At 38.5% G+C, this 26,383-nt stretch overlaps 1 protein-coding gene across 1 annotated transcript in view; it reads right to left on the bottom strand.

Annotated features, from left to right (window-relative positions):
• LOC150080022 (uncharacterized) overlaps positions 1–26,383 on the bottom strand; it is a 219,187-nt gene that overhangs the window by 66,461 nt on the left and 126,343 nt on the right. The window contains exons 9-11 of the mRNA XM_090383335.1: positions 21,046–21,196; positions 13,605–13,698; positions 4,960–5,006 (exon numbers count right to left, since the gene is read on the bottom strand). Of these exons, the coding sequence (XP_090239461.1) occupies positions 4,960–5,006; positions 13,605–13,698; positions 21,046–21,196 (292 nt within the window). The remainder of the gene's footprint in view (positions 1–4,959; positions 5,007–13,604; positions 13,699–21,045; positions 21,197–26,383) is intronic.

Genomic DNA, 26,383 nt, shown 5'->3' with positions numbered 1-26,383 from the left:
CCCATCTGAAGAACAAGAGTAACACTGATTAACGGAGCACAGTATCAGGTGTTTTTTATACAGTGTCCTGACCCACACACATGCCGTAGTGTACACACTTCAATTAGACTGTGCATGATCATGCCCAAAATAATTTTGGGCTTGAAGCCTCAAGTTTCACAAAGATTTAGTACATAAAAGTTCTCCCGAGGGAAAAGTAAATTTAATGCATACTGAAAATTGACTTAAAACTCAGATTAATAAAAGCATAAATGAGAATTCCAAGTTTTGGGTCCATGTGTGTAGGTAAGGGGGCATATTCCTTCAGAAACTGTGTAAGAAAGCCCGCACACGTTATAGTGCTAAGCAGAATATAGAAGCATATGGAAGACAAAATAAAAATTAAAAAAAAATTAGATCATGTGTGAACTGTTGGCAGGATTTCAAAAAAAGTCTTATCATTCTGTAGAAATAAAATACTTCTATTGAACCTTTGCATTCTGACTAGCTTGCTCATTATGTTTTCAGATGAAACAATCTTAAGATACTGCAATGTTTTTGCCTCCTAGAGAAAGCCAGTAGTGATAAAGTTTGTTTTGGATTAATTGCAAGGCAACTCAGTCCATGAAGGTGTATTCTTCTTTTAATTTTCTTAAAGCCAGTTTGTCCATTTGCATGATGAAATATCTAGGATTCACACAGTTTATGCAATGGCAAATTAACTTCAATAAACATTTGCAGAATTATTTTTATGAGTATTACAGGCATTTTAATGCTACTATACTCTTGTTGACCATTCAAACTTAGTTTCTCTCATTTTTCACAGAAAAATGCAAATAAAAACAAAATTTAAAAAAAACTTAGGATGGTCAACAAGAAAATAGGTAAAAATATGGTCTCCACTGTATATCCAAAAAGATGGGTGCTATGCACAATGCAATCTCTTCACATAAAAATAAAGACTGAATAAATTAAAAAATACAAACATTTGAGCATGTTGATTCAGGAATGTGGAAAGCAGAGAAAGAAAGGGAGGGGATACTGAATTCTACTACCACATTTTCTTAAGACTTCTGTTTTTGTTGCAAGCAAATACTTTTGCATTTCTACATTTTCCTTAGCCACATTTGGGACATGATTGAAGAAGCAAAATTAGCAATCTATATATAGCAAAGTCAATCAAAATCATAATAATTCCATATTTACAAAATTTGTAATCTAAAATACCAAAATACAGAAAATACTAATACCAAATTAACAGTTATTATTGAAAGAGGCTTACATCAAAAGGCATGTCATCATGGGGCTAGCACCTCTCAATATATGCCATCAATAACAACTTAAGCTATTTGTTTCTGCTAGTTATATACCAGCCTAACCATATTAGGATATACTAAATACACTGTACTGCCACTTTATTAGGTACACCTACCTAGTAGCATGTTAAGCCTCCTTTTGCCTTCAAAACAGCCTGAATTCGTCTAGGCTTGGACTAAACAATATGCTGAAAACGTGCAGAAATGGAGTACCATGCAGACACGAATGTGTCACACAGTTCCTTGAGATTCGACGAAGGTGTAGGCCTGCAGTAAACAGCCCTTTCCAGCTCATCCCAAAGATGTTCACAATAGGATTGAGATCCAGGGAACTGAGCAGGCCACTGCAGCAAAGTCATTGTCGTGTTCCTGGAACTATTCCATAGTGATTCGGACTTTGTGCACTGGCACATTATCCTGCTGGAAGTAACCATCTGACTGAGGATAAACTGTCAACGTGAACGGATGCACTTGGTCAGCAACGATGTTTAGGTATGACGTGGCATTCAGATGTGAATGTATGGGTATCAATGGACCCAACGTGTGCCAAGAAAACATTCCCCACACCATAACACTGCCTCCACCCTTGCACAGTAGTCATCAGACATGACGGGGTCCATGATTCATGTTGTTTTTGCCAAATTCTAGGCGCCTTCCATCAACATAATGCATCAGGAACTTTGACTCTTCACCAGCAACTGTTTTCCAATCCTCGATAGTCCAGTGCTGGTGTTGCTGTGCCCACAGGAGGCATGCTCTTGTTCTTCATTGATAACAAAGTTACACAATGTGACCGTTAGCTGTTGTTGTTATTTGGTTTTTAGGAGCATTAGCAACTAAGGCCATATTGCTCTGGGGATATGCGGTGATCATTTCCTGACCTTTCCGCATCCTCCGTATTTGGTGGCTCATGGGCTCGAACCCCAGTATAATCAAGAAGCGTGTGCTATGCACTGCTGCTCCTGCCCACCTGGCTATGTAGGCGCCTACCGTTAGCTGTTGTAGCCCATTTGCTACAAAGTGAGACTAGTGGTCCATTGCAATATTTTTTTGTGCGCACCAAGGTTGTATTCTAATGTGCGACACTGTGGCCCATCTGTTTGTTTGCTTGCACAATTCTAGCCGCCATCCTCTGGCCTCTCTCATCAACAAGCGATTTTCTTCACACAGGAATGCCGTTGAGAGGATGTTTTTCGTTGCACCATTCTCGATGCACCCTTGAAACTGCAGTGCATGAAAAGTTCAGGAGAACTGCCATTTCAGAGATGCTTCATCCAGCACGTCTTGCAACTACTACCATGCCACATTTGAAGTTCATTAGATTACTCCTTTTCCCCATTCTTGCTACGGTTTGTGTGCTTAACTGATACTAGAAAGGTTGTTCTGTTGCATTTATATCCAAAACTGACTTGCAACATTGTGGGACAAACCATTTGTGTGCACAGAAGGAGTGTACCTAATAAAGTGGCAGCACATAGTATAAATAGTAGCATTAAGTTTAAATTAGATTATGCAAAGCTGAATTTTGAGTTGATATTAGTTCATATTATAATCAGTTATCTGAAATTATGTAATATGAAATAATGTAGATTGGCAAAAATAACTGCTAGCCATACAGATAGCCAAAAACTTAAACATTATTAAAATATATAACAAGTGTTTCTTTTTAAGAAAAACAAACAGGTGAATCTGTTACTAGTGAAAACCAAAGCAACGGCATAAGCCAATATCTAGGCGAAAGGATAGAAAAAGGACCTCAATCTCCCTTGAATTGCTCTAATAGATTGAGGCATAAGATATTAGAGTTAGATAGTATACAGATAAGAGCCAAGGCAAAGAATATAAATATAAACTACTTCAGAAAATTACCGGTGGTATAAAGCCCCATCCCTTAGCAGGGTTCCTGGTAATTCACTGTGTAAAGCAGCATGTACATAATATAATGAAATATATTGTTTATCAGAAGTTAAAATTAAAAGACAGAATAATTAAAATTGCTGTATCAAGTACCAAGTGACCATCTTAAAGAACACAGCAATTCTTACAAATGCATCAGAAGTTCCATAAACATGGATAGACCCAAGATGTTGAATGAAATGTAAGAAATTTCAAAGCTCCCTCTACTGTCAAATAAGATAACAGATCACTCTTCATCCAATTAAAAACAATGTGGACACCAGCGACCTCTGAACAAAAATCAAATGCCAGAGGGGGGGGGAGAGGAAGGTTGCAGATATTCACCTCCATTTTATGCTATATCTATTGAATTAAATAAGTGTGTGTGTATTTGAATAATGACATTAAAAATTAAAATGAAATAAATAAATATAATAAATTTATTATTGGTCACACACACACACACACACACACACACACACACACACTGGAATTATGTCTAATGACATTTAGATTTAAATAAATAAATATTGGCTCCAGCATTAATGCTATTGTCTGTGGGCAATTAGACATTACACATGCATGGGTTGTATATGTACTTAACTTATTTATACATTATTATTTTTAAATTGTGGTACTACTTGGGAGTGTCGGGGTCACTACAAACCTGACACTCCCAAGTAGTACCACAATTTAAAAATAATAATGTATAAATAAGTTAAATATATATATATATATAAAATATTAAGGATAATAGAAAAAGTAAATCAATCAAATAATAATACTATCAGGGACTTAAGAAAATGCAAAAAAAAAATATTATCACTTTTTACAGACAATCTAGATGACTTCAACTGGGGCCAACCACCCAGACTGAAGGCAAAAAAATGAGTAATTTAAATCTAAACCAAATATAAACCTGGTTTATATTTAAATTACTTAGCATATATTGATCATTACAGAAACAGAGAACCTCTTGTCGTTTTTTGCCTTCAGCCTGGGTGGTTGGCCCCAGTTGAAGTCATCTAGATTGTCGGTAAAAAAAGCGATAATTTTTTTTTTTTGCGTTTTCTTAAGTCCCTGATAGTATTATTATTTGATTGATTTACTTTTTCTATTATCATTAATATTTTATAGACATTATGGGTGTATTGCACAATTGCTTACAACTGCATTGACCCATAAATATTAGTTACAGTTACTGTCGTTTTAACTTTCTTTTCTTTTTTATCACTAATATATATATATATATATATATATATATATATATATATATATATACACACATACAAAAAACAATCTGATAATAGCTTGTTAATATAAAAAGCAGTGAAGGATTTTTGTTGTTGCAATATGAAAATAATTATTAATGAATTCAGTAAGTCGGAGAAGTAATACTGTTTTGGCTGCAAGCAGATCTTAAGGTGCCACAAATAAATGGTATGATTTCATGATACCTGCAACAAAACTTCCAACATGAACAAAATCGTTAAAATGCAATTGTTAAAAACACTGGGCCACTACCAAAATCTGTTCTGATAAAAATTATTCAGCTGTGAGTATTGCAAGATCTCAGCATTTACTAATGGCAGTCAAATCTGCTGGATGCCATGCATAGTTTATGATGTACTTCAATTTATCTCTAAGGCCATATAAAGCCTTCAGCTATATTAAATATTTAAAATTAAATTCAATGGATTATTAATCAACCAAACTGCAAACAAAAAACGTATTTTCAATTTATAGCCTTTTACAACATGAATCTTACCTTTTAGCATTCCAGTCATCTCTTCTTCGTGGTCTGACTCTGACATTCTTAAAAAAAAAAAAAAAAAAATTCTTATAACATTCAGATTGCAAGAATAATGGTTATGTGAAGAATACAACCACAATAATTTAATAGTTTTTATGTATTCATGCAAAATAATTTTTAATGCATACAACACATCGTGCATCAAAAATATCTACTTAATACCAGAAATTGGATGCATGAAAACAAATCAACAGATGTAGTGCTTAAAACATGCACTATATCTTTAAATAATCACTTAACAAGATGCATAAACTTAAATTAGTTGAAGTATCCAAAGATCAAGTTAACTTACGGGCCCAGAAAGGGCTGGTGTTAGCCACAGCAAGAGAAGTCTGAATTCGAACAAGAGAAAGAAAGAAAGATATAAGCAAACTAACTGCAAAAAAATTACATTACCCTATATTAATATTTATATAGTCTTTTGAAGAATAATAAGGGATAAACAATTAAGAGTTTAGTAAAATATTCTGGCTATGTATACAGTAAGACCCCTGTATCCGTGGAGGATACATTCCAAGACCCTAACTGTGGATGGCTGCAACCGCAGATAAGCAAACACCTGCTGACCCCATATATAACGTGATTTTTTTTTTTGTACATACATACATATAATAAAGTTTAATTGATAAATTAAGCATACAGTAAGACAATACCAACATTAAATACGGTAATAATAAAGTACAGCAGACTCCATTTACCAGGATTGGATTAATCGGGAAGCAGGATTAACCAGGACACTTCAAGACTCCAAATTTAAAAAAAAAAAAAAAAACCAGAAATCATAAAATTCAAGTAATAACTAGAATAGGTATAAACAGATGTTTTGCAAGTTGTAAATAAGCGACAAGAATCGGCGTTACAAGTCGTCATTGGGAGATTAGTGTACCTATTATCTTGCAACCCCCACTGTCTTCACACCATTCAAAAAAAAAAAAAAAAGACCAAAAGTGCATACCATTGATTGTTGTTCCTTTGCACCACAAAATAACAAATTTTGTTTCATTATTTATTATCAGGGATGTCGGAATTTTTTTTTTTACACTAACTATACAGGGTGTCTCAAAAATATTGGTACAACGTTTAGGGGAAGTAGGTAACATCTAAAGCAACGTGAATCGCATAGGAACCCATAACTGGAAACATCACGGGGAAAGTAGTAGCAGAGGCACAAGAAGCAGAAATTACACAAGACAGTATTTAGTGGCAAACAATTCATTTGACATAATATTAACAATGGAGTATGAGATGGATGCATTTCATGATGTTATAACAGATGCTCAAAAGGTTCCACCATGAGATGCGATGTATGTGTGACACCGACATAGCATGGATTGGCGGACACGGTCAAACACACCTGGAGTTTCTTTGACAGTAGCAGCAGCAGCGCAGACGAGTCTCGCCACGAGATCCATTTCCGTCTCCACAGGCAATTCATACACGATAGATTTGAAGGCCCCCCACAGAAAGAAATCAAGACTTGATAAATCAGGTGATCGTGGGGGCCAGGCAACAGGTCCACCACAGCCAATCCATCGACGCCCAAAACGCCTGTTGAAATGGTCATGAACACATCTTCCATAATGGGCAGGCGCCATGTTGAAACCAAATGTTGCATCTCACATTTGCTGGAACATGGTCAAGTAACCCTGGTAGAACTTGTTCAAGAAAGATCCGATATTTAGCGGAGTTCCTGCGGGATGGTAACAGGTATGGACTAACTAAGCAGTCACTGACCATACCTGCCCACACATTTATTGTGAAGCGATGTTGTGTCACATGGGGCACACGCCGTGTGGGTTGTCGTGAGCCCACACATGAGCATTGTGCTGATTGAATAAGCCTTCCTGAGTGAAATAAGCCTCATCTGTGAACAAAACATAAGCTGGAAAATAAGTCTTGAACACTTTCTTGGAGAAACCACTGCGCAAAAGCCACACGTACAGGATGATCTTGGGGGAGCAGTAACTGAACCCTCTGGAGATGAAATGGGTGTAAGGAATCGTCGTGCCAGACACGCTGTACACTGCAACGAGACACTCCTAAGGCAGAGGCAACAGCACGTGTGATGGTAGTAGGATTATTCTGGATGGCATTCAACACACTTTCTTCCATGGCGGGAGTTCGCATCGAACGTGGTCTGCCCGCACTACTCCTGTTACCTCTAAATGACCCATGAGTGCACAAATTTTGATGCACACGTGCAAACAAACGATGGTCCGGTACATGTCTGTCTGGGAAGCATTCTCCATAAATTCTTGAGCGGCTCGTCCATTGCCCTCTGCTAATCCATACACTAGGTGCATGTCTGCCAGCTCACAGTTCGTATATCGATGCATGCTCTCCGTGCAGCGACTACTACTTGAATGAGTAAACCAGAAATTTTCCCCTCTCGCGAACTGATGAATAGCGCTATGTACCGACTTATGGTGATGTTTCCGGTTATGGGTTCCTATGCGATTCACATTCCTTTAGATGTTACCTACCTCTCCTAACCGTTTGTACCAATATTTTTGAGACACCCTGTATATATATACATATATATATATATATATATATATATATATATATTTTTTTTTTTTTTTTTTGTGTTTAGAAATCACAAAAATGGGCAAATGCAAGAGAGTTGTGCTTTCAAATTAAACAAAAACTTGAAATTATTCAAAAGTTTGTAAATGGTGCAGCCGTTAAATCTCGATAAAGAGCCACTATAATGTTGGTGACCAAACCATACAAGACATTTTAAAAAATATAAAGGGAAGCTATCTGATTTACAATCTACATCGTTAAAAATAAAGGGAAGCATCGTATTGGACATGTGAGTAGTACGTGTTAAGTTTTTTCTTTTTTCATTCCATGGTTAACCACAGGTAACTGAATCAGCGGATACAGGGGCACAACTGTATAAGTACATATTTTTGTTAAAGATATCATTACATAATGTCCCCCATCCCTTTCCACCAGACATTCTCATTCTAAAATAATTCCAATGATATCACCTTGATTTTTTTTTCAGGGTATTTTTTATTTGTTTATTTCCTAACCTTTAAATCTTGAAATTTTAGAAAAAGCAAAGATTCAAGTAGTCTAACAAACATAAGCAAAAAAGAAAATTGTAACAATACACAGTTTGATCTGATCTGGACAGTTAATGATCAAATTTCAATAGGCAGTGTTCAAGTAGCATTAAATTTCTGCTTTGTTCAAAAATTCCTTTCAATTTGCACATCATTTGAAGATTCAAAACAAATCAAGGTTCATTTAAAGATTTAATTGCCTTGGTAATCTTATATTAAGTTCACATTCTACAGACTAATCTTTCTATAAATTAAATTTTATTCAATTCCTTTACATCTATTCCTCAAGTTATACAAGTGAGACATCTGTTCCTGCATACATGGCACATCAAGTTAGTGCAGATCTGTAATCAATCCCATCAGAACTTAATGGAATTTTTAGAGCTGCACAATTAAAAATGGTGAAATTGGTGTGCCTCTATGAAACAATCAACCCCAACTACCTAGGAAGCATTTTATTCAGTGGTCTACAACATTCTGATGAAATGTTAATTTGTTGATGTTCAGTCTGTTAGTTCCCCCCAATAGTTTATATTTGCCCCCTGGTTTCTGTGTCCCAATTCAAAGTTAAAATTCTACTATCATTAAATTTTTCCCTCCCCAATCCCTTCACACTCTCTCAGATACTCTGAAATACCAGGCTTCCAAGCTCTGTAAGCCACACATTTTTAATCTCTCCTTATAAGGATGCCTCACCAATATTTTCAACTATTGAGTCACCTACATTTCATGGATTCAATGACAGTCAATGTCAAGAAAGAAACTCAGTGCCATTTCTCATATGCAGTCTCACCATTGAGCTCATAACAGAACTATAACCTCATTTTCTGAAGATCAAAGAGGAGGCAAATACTGATAGCAAACCATGTGACTTCCTGGCTGTAAGCTAACTTTCATGCCTGACTGCATCAAAATACCCAAAAACCTTATTCCTTCTGCCTAAGATCCAACTCTGGAAATTTCACCTGTTGTCGATAGTTGTTGTTATTTGGTTTTTAGGAGTATTAGCAACTAAGGCCATATTTCTCCGGAGATATGCGGTGGTCATTCCCTGACCTTTCTGCATCCTCCGTATATGGTGGTCACGGGCTCGAACCCTGGTCTAATCAAGAAGCGTGTGCTACGCACTGCTGCTCCTGCCCACCTGGCTATGGAGGAGCCATTGTCGATAGGGATAACAACAACTAACAAATAAGATGAATGTATTTTTTCCAGAAGAAATTCCTCTGGAATTTTAATGAAGATAATCAACAAAGGAACTTGAAAGAAGAAAAACAGTCATTCACTTCCATGAGGAAAAGGAAAGGAATTAAGTTTCAAAATAATTCCAACGCAAAGTATTCACTTCTTTACAAAGTGAATTAGTCAGAACAAACAAGTTTGAATGAATTCTTTTCTGAGCTTTGCTACATGCACATTTTTAAAACCCTACAAAGTTTTTTACTATTTCCACGTGGATTGGCCACCTTGCTTACTTGACTTTAATCCATAAAGTTCTGGTTAGCATTAGTAGGGTCATATGATGAAAGAAAGCAAGCATATGTAGCATCAGCAAAAAAAAAAAAAAAAAAAAAACCCTTCTCATTTCACCCATCCACTTGCTCAATTTTTGTATAGTTCTGGCCTTCAAACAATTTAAACTATTAACTTCTACATCAGATGAAAGTTTGTTTAGCAATCAACCACCTGCTGACTAAAGGAAAACTTCCGCAAACCTATCCTACAACTCTCTCTCCTCAATTTGAATTTATGCCCTCTCAGGTGATTATTCTATGCAGGATAAAGAATCCCATCAGCATTGAGCATACTCAAACTAGTCAAGGATTTATACACTTCAATCAGATCACCTCACAGGTGCCTAGTCTCCAGACACTGTAAACTGCAAAACTTAATCATTTCTTCGTAAGAGCAACCCTTTGTTCCATTCACTAATCTTGTTGCCCTTCTCTGTACTCGTTCCAACAGCTATACATCCTTGTTAAAATGAGGCCTCCAGACTTGTATACAGTACTCAAGGTGTGGCCTGACCACTGCCTTATACAAGGGGATAATCACCTCCTTATCCCTGCTAGAAAAATTGCTGTATATCATTAACAAAACACAATGAGCTCTCTTGCAGGCCATCTGCACTGCTCAGAAAACTTCATATCTGACTGCACAATTACCCCAGGTCCTTTTCATTCTTTACCACCATCAGTAGTACCACACAGTTGGTAAATTTCTCTTGGGTTACTGCTACCCATATGGAGTACTTTACATTTGTCAATGTTAACTTCAGTTGTCACCTCTCAGCCCATCTGCTCAACTTTTCTAGATCCTGTTGCAGCAGCGTACTGTCAGTGACCTTGACTACCCTGCCAACCTTCGTATCATCTACACACTTGGACATTAAGCCTGATATACCATCATCAATATCAATTATAAATACAGAAAACAACAATGGACTCAAAATTGAACCCCGAGGAACTCCACTAATAACATTGGTCCAAGAAGAGCAGTGTCCATTCATTACCACTCTGTCTACTCCTACTTCCACCGAACCATCCCTTTAGCCATAGAAGAAATTTGTCTCCAATGCCACACTACTCCAATTTGTGCAGCAGTCTTCCATGTGCAACTGTATCAAAAGCTTTTCGAAGATCCAAATATATGATATAAAAATTCTTTGCATCCAGTTCCTTTGTGACCACATCATAGTATCCAATCAAGTTGGTCAGACAATACTTCCCCTTAACAAACCCATCCTGTCTCCAAACTATAACTGAAGTCTTAATGGGTTTATCTAGATAATCCTACAGTGCTTCTTTAACCATTGACTCCATTAATTTCCTTGCAACAGAAGTTAAACTAACAGGTTTGTAATTATCTGTCGCCCTTTGACCCTCCTTTGTGTATTGGGACCACATTTGCACATCTCCAGTCCATGGGTACTTCCCGAGTCCAAAGAAGCTCATAATTATGGCTAAGGGTTTGCTTACTTCCTTTGCTAGATCAGGGAATGACCACCGCATATCCCCAGAGCAATATGGCCTTAGTTGCTAATGCTCCTAAAAACCAAAACAATAACTTCCTTTGCTGCCTCCTTTAATATAACTGGATAGATCCCATCCACACTAGGTGCTTTTCTTATGTTTATCTTCAAGAATTTCTCCTCCAATTTGCTTTCAGTTATTACAAATTCATATAGCTCACTGCCAGAGTTCAATACACCTCTGGCATTCTCCTCCCTGAATAAATCATGTGAATGCAAAAGATGCAAAATAGTCTGTTAGCTATCTGAGCAGGATCATCAACATCAAGCAGACCAATCTGATTCATTCCCTTCCTTCTAGAGTTTACATAGGTAAAGAACTCTTTGCTGTTTTCCTTTGCAACCTTTGCCAAAGATTTCTCGTAATCTGCCCTTGCCTGCCTAACCTCCTTTGTGGCTTGGTTACAGACCAGCTTATATCTATCATAGGCTTCTGTATCATCTGTTAATTTATATGAATCACATGCATTTTTCTTCTCTGCCACAGGTCTCATTAGTTCATCTGGCATCCATTTAGACCTAAACGTTGAACAATATTTCTTAGTTGGTATGAAAAGCCTAGTAGCTTCCAAGATTAATTCTTTGAATGCTTCTCATTTTGAGTTTGCTGTTGGTAACATTATCAGTTGGTCCCACCATACAGAATTTAAATACTGTCTCAGACCTCCGTAGTCACCTTTATGAAAGCAAAAACCCTTTCCTTTACCCCTGATGATAGTTACCTCTGAGTAAATTCCACATCAGCACACTGTGCTCACTGCCACCTAGTGGTTCCTTTACTTGCAGATTATTAATGCATGAAAAATCACTACTGATAATCAGATCAAGAGTATTACTCCCTCTAGTTCCTCGCAAACATGCTGCTGTATAAAAGAATCATCCAATAAACCCACAAAAGCCTTGCTAGTGTGTGAATGACCAACCCACAAAAGCCTTGCTAGTGTGTGAATGACCAACCCACAAATTCCAGTCAATATCCAGAAAATTAAAATTTCCCCATTATAAGACAATCTGATTTACTGGCTCACTATTTCTCTGTACAGTTGTTTATTATACTCAGAGTTATTAGGCCTATAATACACTCCTACTCTCAATTTTGTTTTCCCAGTGCTTATGTCACACCAAACTGACTCGGCACTACTCTGTCCACCCATGTCGACTGACTGTACTTCCTTGGATTTTATGTGTTTCTAACTAATAGCATAACCCCTCTCCTGTACACATTGTACTTCCCAAATTAGAGTTCTGCATTTCTTATCTGTTTGACACCATGTCTCTGTTATCCCAACAATATCTGCCTTTGATGAACATCTCAAACTCAAATTTATTTACCAAACTCCTAGCATCGGTGTACACATAAGTATGCATGCACCTGTTCCCATTCTTAGCTACCCTAACACAGCCCATGTATTTACTTGTTCCGCAATGACTCCCAGCAGTCTGATATCTCCCACACCTTGTTTTCTAGGCTGCTGCTCATTCCAATAGCGGTGCAAGAATCACTTTCACCTCTGCCAGCTGCTACTGTTAATCTATTAGTCTGTGTATCCCCTTCCCAAGCTAGCAGTTTTCTGACCTTCCTAACACTGTTTCGATAGAATCAGCAAATATTCTTGCACCCTTTCTATTCAAAATTTCATATCAAAAATCACATATCAAAAATCCCATCCCTGTAGAAGCAGTCTCTCCTGTTGACAAGCACAGACCACGCTGAAAAAAATTCTACCCTTTGAGCATTGCACAATCTCTCCAGGGCCAAATTGAACGACAAGGCTGTCATCTTATACTCCCTCCTATCGTGTTTGGCAGAATTGCAGACACTTTCAAATTCAACCCTAACTGATGGCTTTTTTTCAACAATGACCTGTACTTGTTAAGTAATTCCACCAGTCTCCTGCTCTTAATATCAGTGCTAACGTGTACAACAATATCACCTTTTGTGCCCTTAAAAGATGATATCTGCACAACGTCATCAACCTTTGCCACTGGCAGACATACCCTGGTGCTGTTCCACCTACCCTTTTTGCACGATATGTTCTCTGTTTCCTGATAGTCACCAACAACAACTATTTCCTGTTGTTGGTGACTTTATTCCAGCATCTGTGTTACGTGATGTTCAAGAGCAAGCTCTGGCATTGATATGGGCAGCTCAGAGACTGATGGGCCCTCAATTTAAATCCCTCGAGGGCATTTACCCTGTCCAAGCTTTCATGTAGCTTGTGCAGCTTTTAAGGACAGAATTTAGTATCAACATTTAAGGATATTTAACCAAGTGACAACCTATACCAATTTTTATGGCTAATTAATGAGTTGAATGCAGTTTTCTCCACTAGCAAGTCTCCCATTTTCATTTAATTAAAAGGACTATATTCTCCCTAAAATACTCATGTAACATCACATTATGGTTATATTTTAAAAATTTCTGAATTAAATTACCCAAATAAACTACTGAAATTGAAATTATATAAATATGAATTCATATTTATGAGACTTACTCAAATGAAGTGTCATATTCTTCCTCATCAACTTCACAAAAGGTGTACGTAAAATCTAAATTTTGCTCTTTAAGCTTGGGCAATACAATTTTTTCTGTTAAAGAAAAATAAAATTTAGTTATGGTTAACATTAACTAGAAGAAAACATCTTTTATAATATTCATTGGAATAGGTAAAAATAAATAAAAAATTATAATAATACAAAACCAAACAAAATTCACTCCTTTATTGAGAAGTTGGGCGATTTTAATAAATCAAAATTTACTGAATTTAAATCTAAATATGAAAATTTAGTATTCCCACACCAGAAAAAGACAGGAAATGAGAGTTGTGTAGGAATAAAATTTTACTGTAACTGACGATACAGCAAATTATATACAAAATATTTTGTTTAATTCTATAACAAATCGACAAGTGGGCTTCTCTAATCAAAATGTAATGATACTTTGCAGAATATTTGAATTCTATCTTCATATTGAGTGCTTTCACATATCAAAAATCAATTGACAAAACCTTTATGTTCATTACTGATAACAGCCAGATCTAATGGCAAAAGTGCTTAACTACAAATGCAAGAAATGTGCCTTCAAGAAAATATTGCAGGCCATTTTTTTAAAATGGGATCAAGCATTTCTTTAGCAAAATTTTTCTGCTCTAGAATTGCTGAGTAATTTTCAGTGATCATTTTAAGAGTATGATAGTGCTTTTTCACTTGGGCTTACTGTAGCTTCAATGTTCTCACTGCACAAGTTATATAATTTGCAGGTTGGCAGAAATACTCTGGTTTCACTTCACTTATTCTTGGAAATACATTCCTTTCCTTTTATTTTTTTATTCTACCATTTTCTTTTTTTTCTGCTGGTCATGTTTTTTCAGGGGGAGGGGGATTCCTTGTTAGTACCAATGGCTTTGGTTACCAGTGGATTGGGAGTCAGGACTGCTGTCTTCCATAGGTTATTGGCTTCTACTTTCCAATGAATGCAAGATCCATAGCCTTGTCCTCCTAGACTAGACAGCACAAGCATAGTTGTGGACTGCCTCCTCGTGGTATGGACAGGTACCAGGAATAATTATTGCTTCTTGGTAGCAAATAGGCCAGAAACAGCAACACAACAAATACTAACTTTACAATTCTGTCATGGTGCTTTTAAAAAAGTATCACTGTCAATGTATCATCACAAAATTTACATGTACCAGGTGGTTATAAAATAAGTTTCCTTATTCAGGAGACCCTGGTGTCAAAGCAGTTAGAGATAGTGCTGTGAAAAATCTGTGGGTATGTCATTTAGGGTATGGGGAAGCAATTTGTAGAAGAAAAAAAATTAGTTCAAATTTCCACCACCAGGAATTGGCGCAGGAAGAAACTGGCACTGTAAACACGAGATGGAATACTTAAATTAGGATTAGATTTTAATGTCAGAACTTAGAAATCTATAGATATCGTTCTATATGCTTTCATTCACTTGAGATGACATTCTGAAACTCTTACTTTCAAATCGAAATGAGTCTGTATGCTGCCACAGGTATTGCTCAAAACATCAAAGGCAGATATTGTTGGGATATCAGAGACGTGGTGTCACACAGATATAAGGGATGCAGAACTGCAATTTGGGGAGTACAACGTCTACAGAAAGGATAGACAGGATAGGAAGGGGGGAGGGGTTATGCTATTCGTTAAGAAACACATAAAAACCAAGGAAGTGAAGCCAGTCGACATCGCTGGACAGTGCAGTGTTGAGTCAGTTTGGTGTGACATAAGCATTGGGAGATCAAAATTGAGAGTAGGAGTGTGCTATAGGCCTAATGACTCTGATGAGTATAATAAGGAACTGTACAGGGAAATAGAGTGGGCCAGTAAATCAGAGAGTCTTATAATGGGAGATTTTAATTTCCCAGATATTGACTGGAATTTGGGGGCTGGTTACTCACACACTAGCAGGGCTTTTGTGGATTTATTGGATGATTGTTTTCTACATCAGCATGTTCGGGAGGCAACTAGAGGGAGTAATACTCTTGATTTGATTATCAGCAGTGATTCTTCATGCATTAAGAATCTGCAGATAAATGAACCACTAGGTGGCAGTGATCACAGTGTGCTGAAGTGGGATTTACTGAAAGAGGTAACTACCATTAGGGGTAAAGGGAAGGGTTATTGCTTCCGTAAAGGCGACTACGATGGACTGAGACAGTATTTAAATTCTATACAGTGGGACCAACTGATGATGTTACCAACAGCAAATTCAAAATGGGAAGCATTCAAAGAACTTATCTTGGAAGCTACTAGGCTTTACATACCAACTAAGAAATATTGTTCAAGGTTTAGGCCAAAATGGATGTCAGATGAACTAATGAGGCATAGGGCAGAGAAGAAAAATGCATGGGATACTTACAAATTAACACATGATACAGAAGCCTATGATAGATACAAGTTGATATGCAACCAAGTTACAAAGGAGGTTAGGCAGGCGAAGGCAGATTACGAGAAATCCTTGGCAAGGGATGCAAAGAAAAACAGCAAAGAGTTCTTTACTTATGTAAACTCTAGAAGGAAGGGGATGAATCAGATTGGTCCACTTGATATTGATGGGTCAACTGTTGAAGATCCTGCTCAGGTAGCTAACAAACTAAATGAATATTTTGCATCGACATTCACACATGAGGAGTTATTCAGCAAGGGGAATGCCAGAGGTGTATTCAACTCTAGCAGTAAGCTACAGAATCTTGAAATAACTGGGAGTAAAGTGGAGGAGAAACTGTTGAAGATAAACACAAGAAAGTCACCCGGGGTGGATGGGATCTATCCAGTTATATTAAAGGAGGCAGCAAAGGAAGTAAGCAAACCCTTAGCCATAATTATGAGAGCTTCCTTGGACTCAGGGGAGGTACCCATAGACTGGAAATGTGCAAATGTGACCCCAATTCACAAAGGAGGATCAAAGGCTGACACAAGTAACTATAGACCTGTGAGCTTAACTTCTGTTCCAGGAAAATTAATGGAGGCACTGGTTAAAGAAGCACTGCAGGATCATTTAGACAAGACTTCAGTTATAGCTCAGACACAGCATGGTTTTGTTAAGGGGAAGTCTTGCCTGACCAACTTGATTGGATACTATGATGCAGTCACAAAAGAACTGGATGCAGGGAATAGCTTTGATATTATATACTTGGATCTTAGAAAGGCTTTTGATACTGTTGCACATGGAAGACTGCTACACAAATTGGAGCAGTGTGACATTGGAGGCAAATTGCTGCTATGGATAAAGGGGTGGTTGAGTGGGAGAAGACAGAGAGTGGTAATCAATGGACACTGCTCATCGTGGACTAATGTTATTAGTGGAGTCCCTCAGGGCTCAGTGTTGGGTCCATTATTGTTTTCTGTATTTATAAATGATATTGATGATGGTATATCAAGCTTAATGTCCAAGTTTGCAGATGATACAAAGGTTGGCAGGGTTGTCAAGGACACTACTGACAATATGCTGCTGCAACAGGATCTGGAAAGGTTGAGCAGATGGGCTGAGAGGTGGCAAATGAAGTTTAACATTGACAAATGTAAAGTACTACACATGGGAAACAGCAACCCCAGAGCAACGTATCAACTCTGTGGTACTACACTGACAGTGGTAGAGAATGAAAGGGACTTGGGGGTGATTGTGCAGGCAGATATGAAGTTCTCTGAGCAGTGCAGATGGGCTGCAAGAGTAGCTCATGGAGTATTGTCAATGATATACAGGAATTTTTTCAGCAGGGATAAGGAGGTGATTATTCCATTGTATAAGGCAATGGTCAGGCCACACCTAGAGTACTGTATACAGACCTGGAGGCCTCATTTCAAGAAGGATGTAGAGCTGCTGGAACGAGTACAGAGAAGGGCAACAAGATTAGTGAATGGAACAAAGGGGTGCTCTTACGAAGAAAGGCTTAAGTTTTGCAAATTACAGTGTCTGGAGACTAGGCACCAGCGAGGTGATCTGATAGAGGTGTATAAAGTCTTGAATGGTTTAAGCATGCTCAATGCTGATGGGATTCTTCCTCTAGCTCAGAAAAATCACCTGAGAGGGCATAAATTCAAATTGAGGAAAGACAGATGTAGGATAGACGTGCGGAAATTTGCCTTTAGCCAGCGGGTGGTTGGTTGGTGGAACAGACTGCCATCCCTTGTGGTGGAGGTTGATAGCCTAAATAAGTTTAAGGCTCAGCTGGACAGGTATTTTGAACGAACAGAGGGGTGAAGTGGAAGTGGGTTTTTTTTTTTTTTTTTTTGGCTGATGCTGCATAAGCTTGCTTTCTTGCATCAAATGCCTCTACTAATGCTAAAGACGTAACTAACTACATTACCAATCAGATACTAAATGCAGCAAAAAATTCAATTCCGAAGTCACGACCTCACAAGTGCTCCCACCATAACAACTGGTGGAACACAGATTGTTCTAATGCCAAACGTGAGAAAAACCGTGCTTGGAACAAATTCCGTAAGTTTCCTACAACCTGTAATCTAATAGAATACAAAAGACTTAAAGCCAAAGCAAGGCAGATTAGGAGAAAAGCCAAGCGTGACTCCTGGATCTCATTTGCCTCAACTATCACCAAAGACACTGACCCACGATTCATTTGGAGAAGAATTAAAGCGCTAAATGGAAAATTCATTCGACCACCCTCTCCAATACTCTGTTGGAATGGAAAAGATCTCTCGGCACCTAAGGAAATCGCGAATGCACTAGCAGAATCATTTTCTTCAATATCTGCTTCTGCTTCCTACTCCATCTCCTTTCAGTGCATCAAGGCAGATGCAGAACGCCGCAAAATTAACTTTTCCACATGGCTCTCACTTCCATACAATCAACCATTTAATATAACAGAACTCAAAGAATCCTTAAATAAATCTTCAAATAGTGCTGCCGGCCCAGACGACGTACATTACATCATGCTAAAACAATTACTTGAAGAGGACTTGTGTACCCTATTGATCTTCTATAATCGAATCTTCTCAGAAAATGATTATCCACTTTCGTGGCGTCACTCTCACATACTTGCCATACCAAAACCAGGCAAAGACCCTTCTTTGGTTAACAATTATAGGCCAATATCTCTCACAAGCTGCATGGGGAAAATTTTGAAAGAATGATACATACGAGACTTACCTGGATCTTAGAAGCAGAAAACCTTTTAACAGATCATCAGAGTGGCTTTCGTAAGAACAGATCCACTCTTGATGTACTTATCAAAGCTGAATCGAATATTCGGAATGCCTTTGTCATGAAGCAACATCTAGTCATGGTCAATTTAGATATTGAAAAGGCATTTGATACTACCTGGCGACATGGTATTATTATGGACCTTTATCACCTAGGACTAAGGGGTCATCTCCCTCAGATAATTCAGAATTTCCTGCGCCACCGCTCTTTTCAGGTCCGTTATCAGAACGTACTGTCTACACCCCATATTCAGGAAGAAGGAGTACCACAGGGATCTATACTCAGCGCAACATTATTTGCAATTCGAGTCAACAGCATAACTAAAGACATCCCCAAAACTGTGGAGGCTTATATGTACGCGGATGACCTCGCAATCTCCTGCCAATCTCAAAGCATGAACACCATTGAGCGTCAACTCCAACTTGCCATTAACAGAATTGAATCCTGGATGTCACGCAACGGATATCGACTAGCTGAACAAAAGTCTACCACCACTCACTTTTGTAAGAAACGTGCTGTCCACCACCATCCAGAATTACGGCTAAACAATTGTCCAATACCAGTTGTAAACAGCATCAGATTTCTTGGTCTGATATTAGATAGTAAGCTTAACTTCCAAGCACATATCACATATCTAAGAACTACTTGTCTAAAACAGTTGAACATGCTTCGATCAGTCTCATCCATGTCATGGGGAGCTGATCGGTACTCCTTACTTCACCTCTACAAATCTCTGATCCGTTCACGCTTAGATTATGGTTCTCCCGTATATGACTCAGCTAGGAAAAGCACACTAGATCTGCTAAATGTCATCCAGCACAATGCCCTGAGGACTGCTCTGGGCGCATTCAGGACTTCTCCCATGCAAAGCCTTTATGTTGAAGCCCACGAGCCGCCATTACATCTTCGTAGGAAAACATTATTGCTTTTCTATGCTTCTAAGATCCAGAGTCTTCCATCGCACCCCAGTTGGGAGTATCTTTATCACACTCGGTGGGATTCTTTTTATGAGAATAAACCACATGAAAATCGTCCTGCTTCACTCAGGATCAAAGATCTTATTCACAGTTGGAATATTGATTTAGCTGATATTTTTCAGAACACAACTGCACCTGTTCCACCCTGGACATATGTTTGTGCCTCACATGATACATATTTTCTCCAGTGGGGGAAGAATGTCATACCTCCCAATAACATGAGACAGTTGCACTCAGCCCATGCTACCCTTAACTCCGATGCATGTAAAATATATACCGATGGGTCGAAAACTGATAGTAAGGTAGGTGCTGCAGCTGTTTTTCCTACATGTACAATTTCAACCACACTACCTTTATCATACAGTGTCTTCACTACTGAACTTTATGCCATCAAGTTAGCACTTAATAAGATAATTGAACTTTGCATCTCACCCGCAATAATTTACACTGATTCCCTCAGTGCTATCTATGCTATAAGGAAGAATTTCTCCTCTTCTCATCCTACATTGAAAGAAATTCATTCCCAACTATTTTCCTGTGGTGCGTCCAATCAGTCAATCAGCTTTTGCTGGATCCCTGGCCATTCTGGCATTCCGGGAAATGAAAGTGCAGACTTTGCCGCTAAACATCCTCAACCCACTCTCTCACAACATCCTCAGGTCCCATACACGGATTACAAGCCTGTAATTCGTAAAGCATGTTACGACAACTGGTCACAGACATGGAAAAGGAATACTAACAACAAACTTTACCAAATAAAACAAGAACCAAAGCTGTGGCTCTCTTGCTTCAGACCAAACAGACGTGAGGAAGTGGTGTTGGCAAGGCTAAGAATTGGACATACACATCATACCCATCTCTACTTGCTATTGGGAGAAAGCCCACCTCAGTGTTCATCCTGTAACTGTCGGCTTACGGTCCGCCATTTTCTGCTTGATTGTCCCTTACATTCAACCATCTGGTCAAACACGTTTCAATCAGTTTCCAGGCTTAACGTATCACCTGATTTATCTCATATCCTAGGAAACAATGCAAATATTGAAGAACTTTTAATATACTTAAAATGTATTGGCCTATACAAAAGTATATAATTTAACAACAATAAAGATAGGATCATGCAATTAAACAATAAATAGACACAATTTGGCCTCAGTTGCCCTTGTGTCTTTAAACCCAATAATAACAATAACAACAACATAGCATTAGTACTATTTCTATTGAATTTTATCAAGCAATTCATAATATTTAAAGTAAATAACAGTGAACAACCTTGGACAGTTTTTTGCCTTTCCTCTGCTCTTTTTGTCCGTTCCTTAATCTCCAGCTCTTTTTTCTCTTTCTTTTCTTCTTCTCTTTTTCTTTCTTCTTCTTCTATTCTTTCTTGGATCAGTTCTGCTTCTGCAATTGCAGCAAGGCGATCCTTTAGCAAGAGAGAGAAAAAAAAAAAAGTTTAATTACAAGTATTTACTTCTTTACAAATCTGACAAACAGGTCATCAGATCCCAAAATATACATCTAGAGGATTTTTTTTTTTTTTTTTTTAAATTCACAGCTAACCCTACATATAAAACATTCTTCAGTGTAATTTCATGTCCAAAGTACTCTATGAAATATGGAAAAATCAAATAACACAATACAGCTTACAAGATTTTGTGAGAATGAAACTGTTGCTTGTTATCTCTTTCCAATCTAGACAAGCATTAGTTTTGAACAGTGAAATATTCCATTATAAAATGGTCATGGTGGGTGGAGGTGATTTCTCTTCTTAGACTTTTTTCAGCACAACAGCAACTTCAGCCATACTGATGTCCATTGCAGGAAAAACCTCAATGAACACCAAGAAATTCTTGCAAAAGGATACATTTCCAAACGTTTCCTTCAAAATAATCCATACAATACAATTTTTCACTTTTTGCCACATTGCTGGAATCAAGGCTATGGGAGGTTTTTTATTTGTTTTTTTTGGCTGATGCTACATAAGCTTGCATCATATGCCTCCTAATGCTAATGTTTCAACTTAGTAACTACAAGGGTGAAAAAAAAAAAAAAAAGAATAAAGCTGCTCAGCAAGATATCCAGGAAAACTTCTTAAATTACACTTCAATGAACACAGATGCCAATACTTTCTAGTATTGTTGTTGAAGTCTAGTTGCTGAAGAGTGGAGGGTCTATCACACTTCAAATTCATGATCAAGCTAAGTGGGATAGAATTATAGAATGGATTGCTGGAGTCAAATTGTTAATGAATGCAACAAGTTTCTTCCATGAATAGCTGAACCTGATAAATCTGACCTATGGGGAAATGGAAAATATATAAAAGGTATTTTTTTTATTTTTAGTTTTTTGTTGGTGTAGTAAAAGCACCCTCCCCCTCGTTTGTGTGCACACTATATGCTTGTAAAACATTCTGTGAAAGACTGCATGCTTAGGGCTCCTCAAACTTGTCTGACTAACATCATGCATACAGATGAGTATCGAAATCATTCTTTCCACTGCTTAAGATGGCAATCCATTTCTTAACTAAATACCAAACAGCATTTTTTTTAGTGACAAATGGGCCTGGAGTACTGGGGTCCATAGTTTAACAAATAGATATTTATTGTATACCCAGTATAAAATGAAATATAAGTACAATTTCAGTTCAGTAGCTTTCGGAACTCGTGTCCCTTTATCAACTGACAAATTTGAATACATTACAAGCAAAGTGTGGCACGTTACTCATTCGTCATTGTTGTAGCACGGACGTGTGCTGCCTTGCACCAGTGATCATCCATCAATAAAACGGTTGTCTCCAGGATTGGATGTATACGCATGCCTTTCTGGCGATTTAATGCCTTAGGGTTGTTTATTATGTTTAGTGACTCTAGCCATAAGCGGTGGCGAAAGTGTCGCGCGTGGTCCACTATCTCAAAGTCGCGCTTGGGGTCAAGATCGTGGTTGGTAGCCCAAAAATGTTCTGCAAGCGCGGACTGGTCAGTTTCGGCAAGCCGGATTGCTCTGTCGTGTTCCGTGAGGCGATCCTGGAGACGTCTCACCTACGTAGCAACTGTTACAGGCCCTACAGGTGATACGGTACACTACATTGCTGCGTAAGACAGGTGTGACAGGGGTCTTCACACTGGAGACAAATGAACGTAGGTTCCTACCTGGTAATTGCACACATTTGATGTTGTAACTTTTCAGGATCTTCGAGATACGTCCTGACACTCCTGGATAGTACGGAATGTAGGCGGATGATATGCCGACTTGCTTCGGAGGTCTTGGGTTGGAGGTAAGTTCTTGTGCCTGTAACAAGCATCTGTTTAGTACATGGGATGGATAACCGCATCTGGTTAGGTCCGCCTTCACACGGGAGATCTCGTTACGTCTAATTGTGTCGGTGCTGGAATGGCTCCAGGCCCTGGAGAACAGGGTGCGGGCAGTGCTATTGAGATGGCTTGGAGCGTGGCCGGACCCGTAGTTGGTGAATTGACCGCACCACATGGGTTTGCGGTATACTGAGGTCTCTAGATGTGGGCCTACGCGATGCACTAGCACGTCCAGAAACGGGAGCGAACCGTCCACCTCTGATTCTACGGTAAACTTGATGAAATTAGATAGAGAGTTGAGGTATTCTAGTAGTACCGTTTCAGAACCACGTGGTATTATGGTAAAAAGTATCGTCGACGTATCTACACCACGTTGTAATAGGTGTAGGTGGGTTCTGGTGTATCTGCTTCTCCAGATCTTCCATGGCGATGTTAGCTACTACGGAACTGACAGGGGCACCCATAGCAGTGCCATGTACTTGTTTGTAGAGTGAGTCTTCAAAGGTGAAGATGCTGCTAGAGAGGCATAGGTTGAGGGCGGTACAGATGTCATCAGTGGATAGTGACGTCCTGGATTGGAGGCTTAAGTCGCTCTCAAGGAGCCTTCTGGCGCAGTGCACGGCCTGTTGGACGGGAATCGAGGTGAATAAAGAAACCACGTCAAATGATGCCATGATAGAGTTATCAGGGATTGAAATGTCCTTAATGGTGTTAATGAATTCACTGCTGTTTTTAACGGTGTGAGATGTATTACCTATAAGAGGCGAGAGGAGGCTCGCGATGTGTTTGGACAGTTCATACGTTGGGGCACTGCAGCAAGACACTATAGGTCTGAGAGGAATACCCGGTTTATGGATCTTTGGTAATCCGTAGAATTGCGGTAGTTGGCAGCCAGTAGCACGCAGAAGATGGTGAGTCGCGGTCGGGATCTTCTTATCTTTAAGCCATGCGTGGACAAGTTTATTAACATTTGCTTCCAGACGTTTCAAGACTTTAACGGGAGGATCAGGTAGAGGTTCATATACGTTAGGATTGAGTAATAGGGCCAAGGCTTTCTCTCGGTAGGCTGATCGGTCCAGCACAACAGTCCGGCGCCCTTTATCCGCAGGAAGTACAACGATGGAGTTGTCTTTTCTTATAGATGACAGGGCGGCACGTTGGCGGTGGTTGAGGTTTGAGCACGTTTTTCGAGTGTTGCGGAGGACTGCGGCAGTCTTGAATCAGATCTCGTTGGCAGTTTCTTCGGGAAGGTTGGTAATACTGGCTTCTATACCCATAGCGAGCTGTGTGATGGGAGGTTTCGATGGTATAACGGCGAATTTCATACCGTTTGATAAAACACTCAGCTGCTCGTTGGACAGTTGTTTGTTACTTAGATTCAAGACGAAAGAAGTCGTGTCGTCTGAACGAGTGTTTGTCTTTAAGGAGTTAGTTTCTATGCTCAAGTTTATGAACTTGCGCTGTTGGCGTAAACGGTAGGTATCCGAGGTCTGACTAGCCCGATGGCAGATGGTATGTATAAGGTTTGTAAATACAATAGGCGAGACCTTACCTTGTAGATGTTGTAACAGTCTGGACTTGTTGTAGTCAGCGTTCCTGATTTCACGGTGGAGATGGGATATCCATAAATTTAATGTGCGTAGGCTGAAGTTAAAGCAGGCACGATCCATATGAGAGTTGTGGAACGGGGCTTTGTATCGGAACCCTTTAGGTATAATTCGATTGCTTTTGCATCTGTGGGCGAAGCGTAAATGTTGCCTGTAGCGAGCTATTGAGAGGAAGCACTTTTGCAACTGTGCACAATCGTTGTAGGTATTATGGCCATAAAGTGATCGAATAGTGACAAATGGGCCTGGAGTACTGGGGTCCATAGTTTAACAAATAGATATTTATTGTATACCCAGTATAAAATGAAATATAAGTACAATTTCAGTTCAGTAGCTTTCGGAACTCGTGTCCCTTTATCAACTGACAAATTTGAATTACTATTAATATATATATTTTTAATAGCAACGGGTAAAATAGATATTATTTTCATAATATCCAAAATAATATAATGGGTAAAATAGATATTATTTTCATAATATCTATTTTACCCATTGTTTCATAATATTAGGGGTAAAAATTTAATGATTTTCTATTATGACATTTAGAAAAAAGTACTGGAACATTGTTCCGGTGCATTCCAACCCGAATACACCACTGATCCTTCTGGTAATCTTACAGATTATTCCAGTTATTTGGGACACATCAGGACTAGTGAATTTTGGCCTGATTAAGCGACTGCCCCAATTATCCAAAGTTTCACGTAAATAGTGGCGCCTCCGTAGCCGGGTGGGCAGAAGCAGCAGTGCGTAGCACACGCTTCTTGATTAGACCGGGATTCGAGCCCATGACCACCAAATACAGAGGATGCGGAAAGGTCAGGGAATGACCACCACATATCCCAGGAGCAATATGGCCTTAGTTGCTAATGCTCCTAAAAACCAAATAACAAACAAACAAATGTAAATAGTTAAAAATACAATAGACACCCGCTTTAAAATTGGTTCACCATACAATCAAATCACGTTATGATGGACTCACCATAGTAAAGTACCGTTCACTATACAACGTGTAGTAAGTGCCGGTCATTGTGATCCGATTTGTGAATTGAATTTTAATTAGCGAAAATAACAGGAATATTATCCACAGGCTATAAAAGTAAAGATATATTAAGCACAAATTTACCCTTTATTACCTTACCAATTAAAAAATTAAATGATACATAAAATCAGAAGAATATATGTGATAATCGGAATAATTAATATGTACTGTAATATGTACGTACTAACTAGTTGACATTTCTGTTCACTGACATTTGTGGGTGGGGGTTAAAATTTAAAACAATAAAACGATAAGCAATCAATAACAAAGAACACGGCACACACAAATTGCAAGTAACACGATACGCACATGAGAACGGAGTAACAAGTTACAAAGTCCTAAAAATAGGAATGAAGAGAAGATTCTGAAAATTAATTTTTTTATATGATTGAAGATTTCATGGAAGTGTAAACACATTTCACCATAATAACCCAGAATTCCAGCTGTAGGTATTATCCAAAATTCAATAAGATCAAGTTTACTATCCATTTATGATAGATTGCATTAATAGAAAAGCCCAATAAACAGGTGACTGCTAATTGTTTTTATTGTTTATGGTTGTGACCTCCAGAAATCCGACCGTACCACGTGGTTCGGTCAGAGACAATCGTGGGGTAATCTCCAGTGCTGCGGTCTCCTGCCCCGATTAAATT

The sequence above is a fragment of the Mastigoproctus giganteus genome, chromosome 10, assembly GCF_048544385.1.
Source record: "Mastigoproctus giganteus isolate SK-2022 chromosome 10, ASM4854438v1, whole genome shotgun sequence".
NCBI lineage: Eukaryota > Metazoa > Arthropoda > Arachnida > Uropygi > Thelyphonidae > Mastigoproctus > Mastigoproctus giganteus.
Note: the sequence above shows the minus strand (reverse complement) of the source record. Positions and strands in the feature narration are given on the sequence as shown.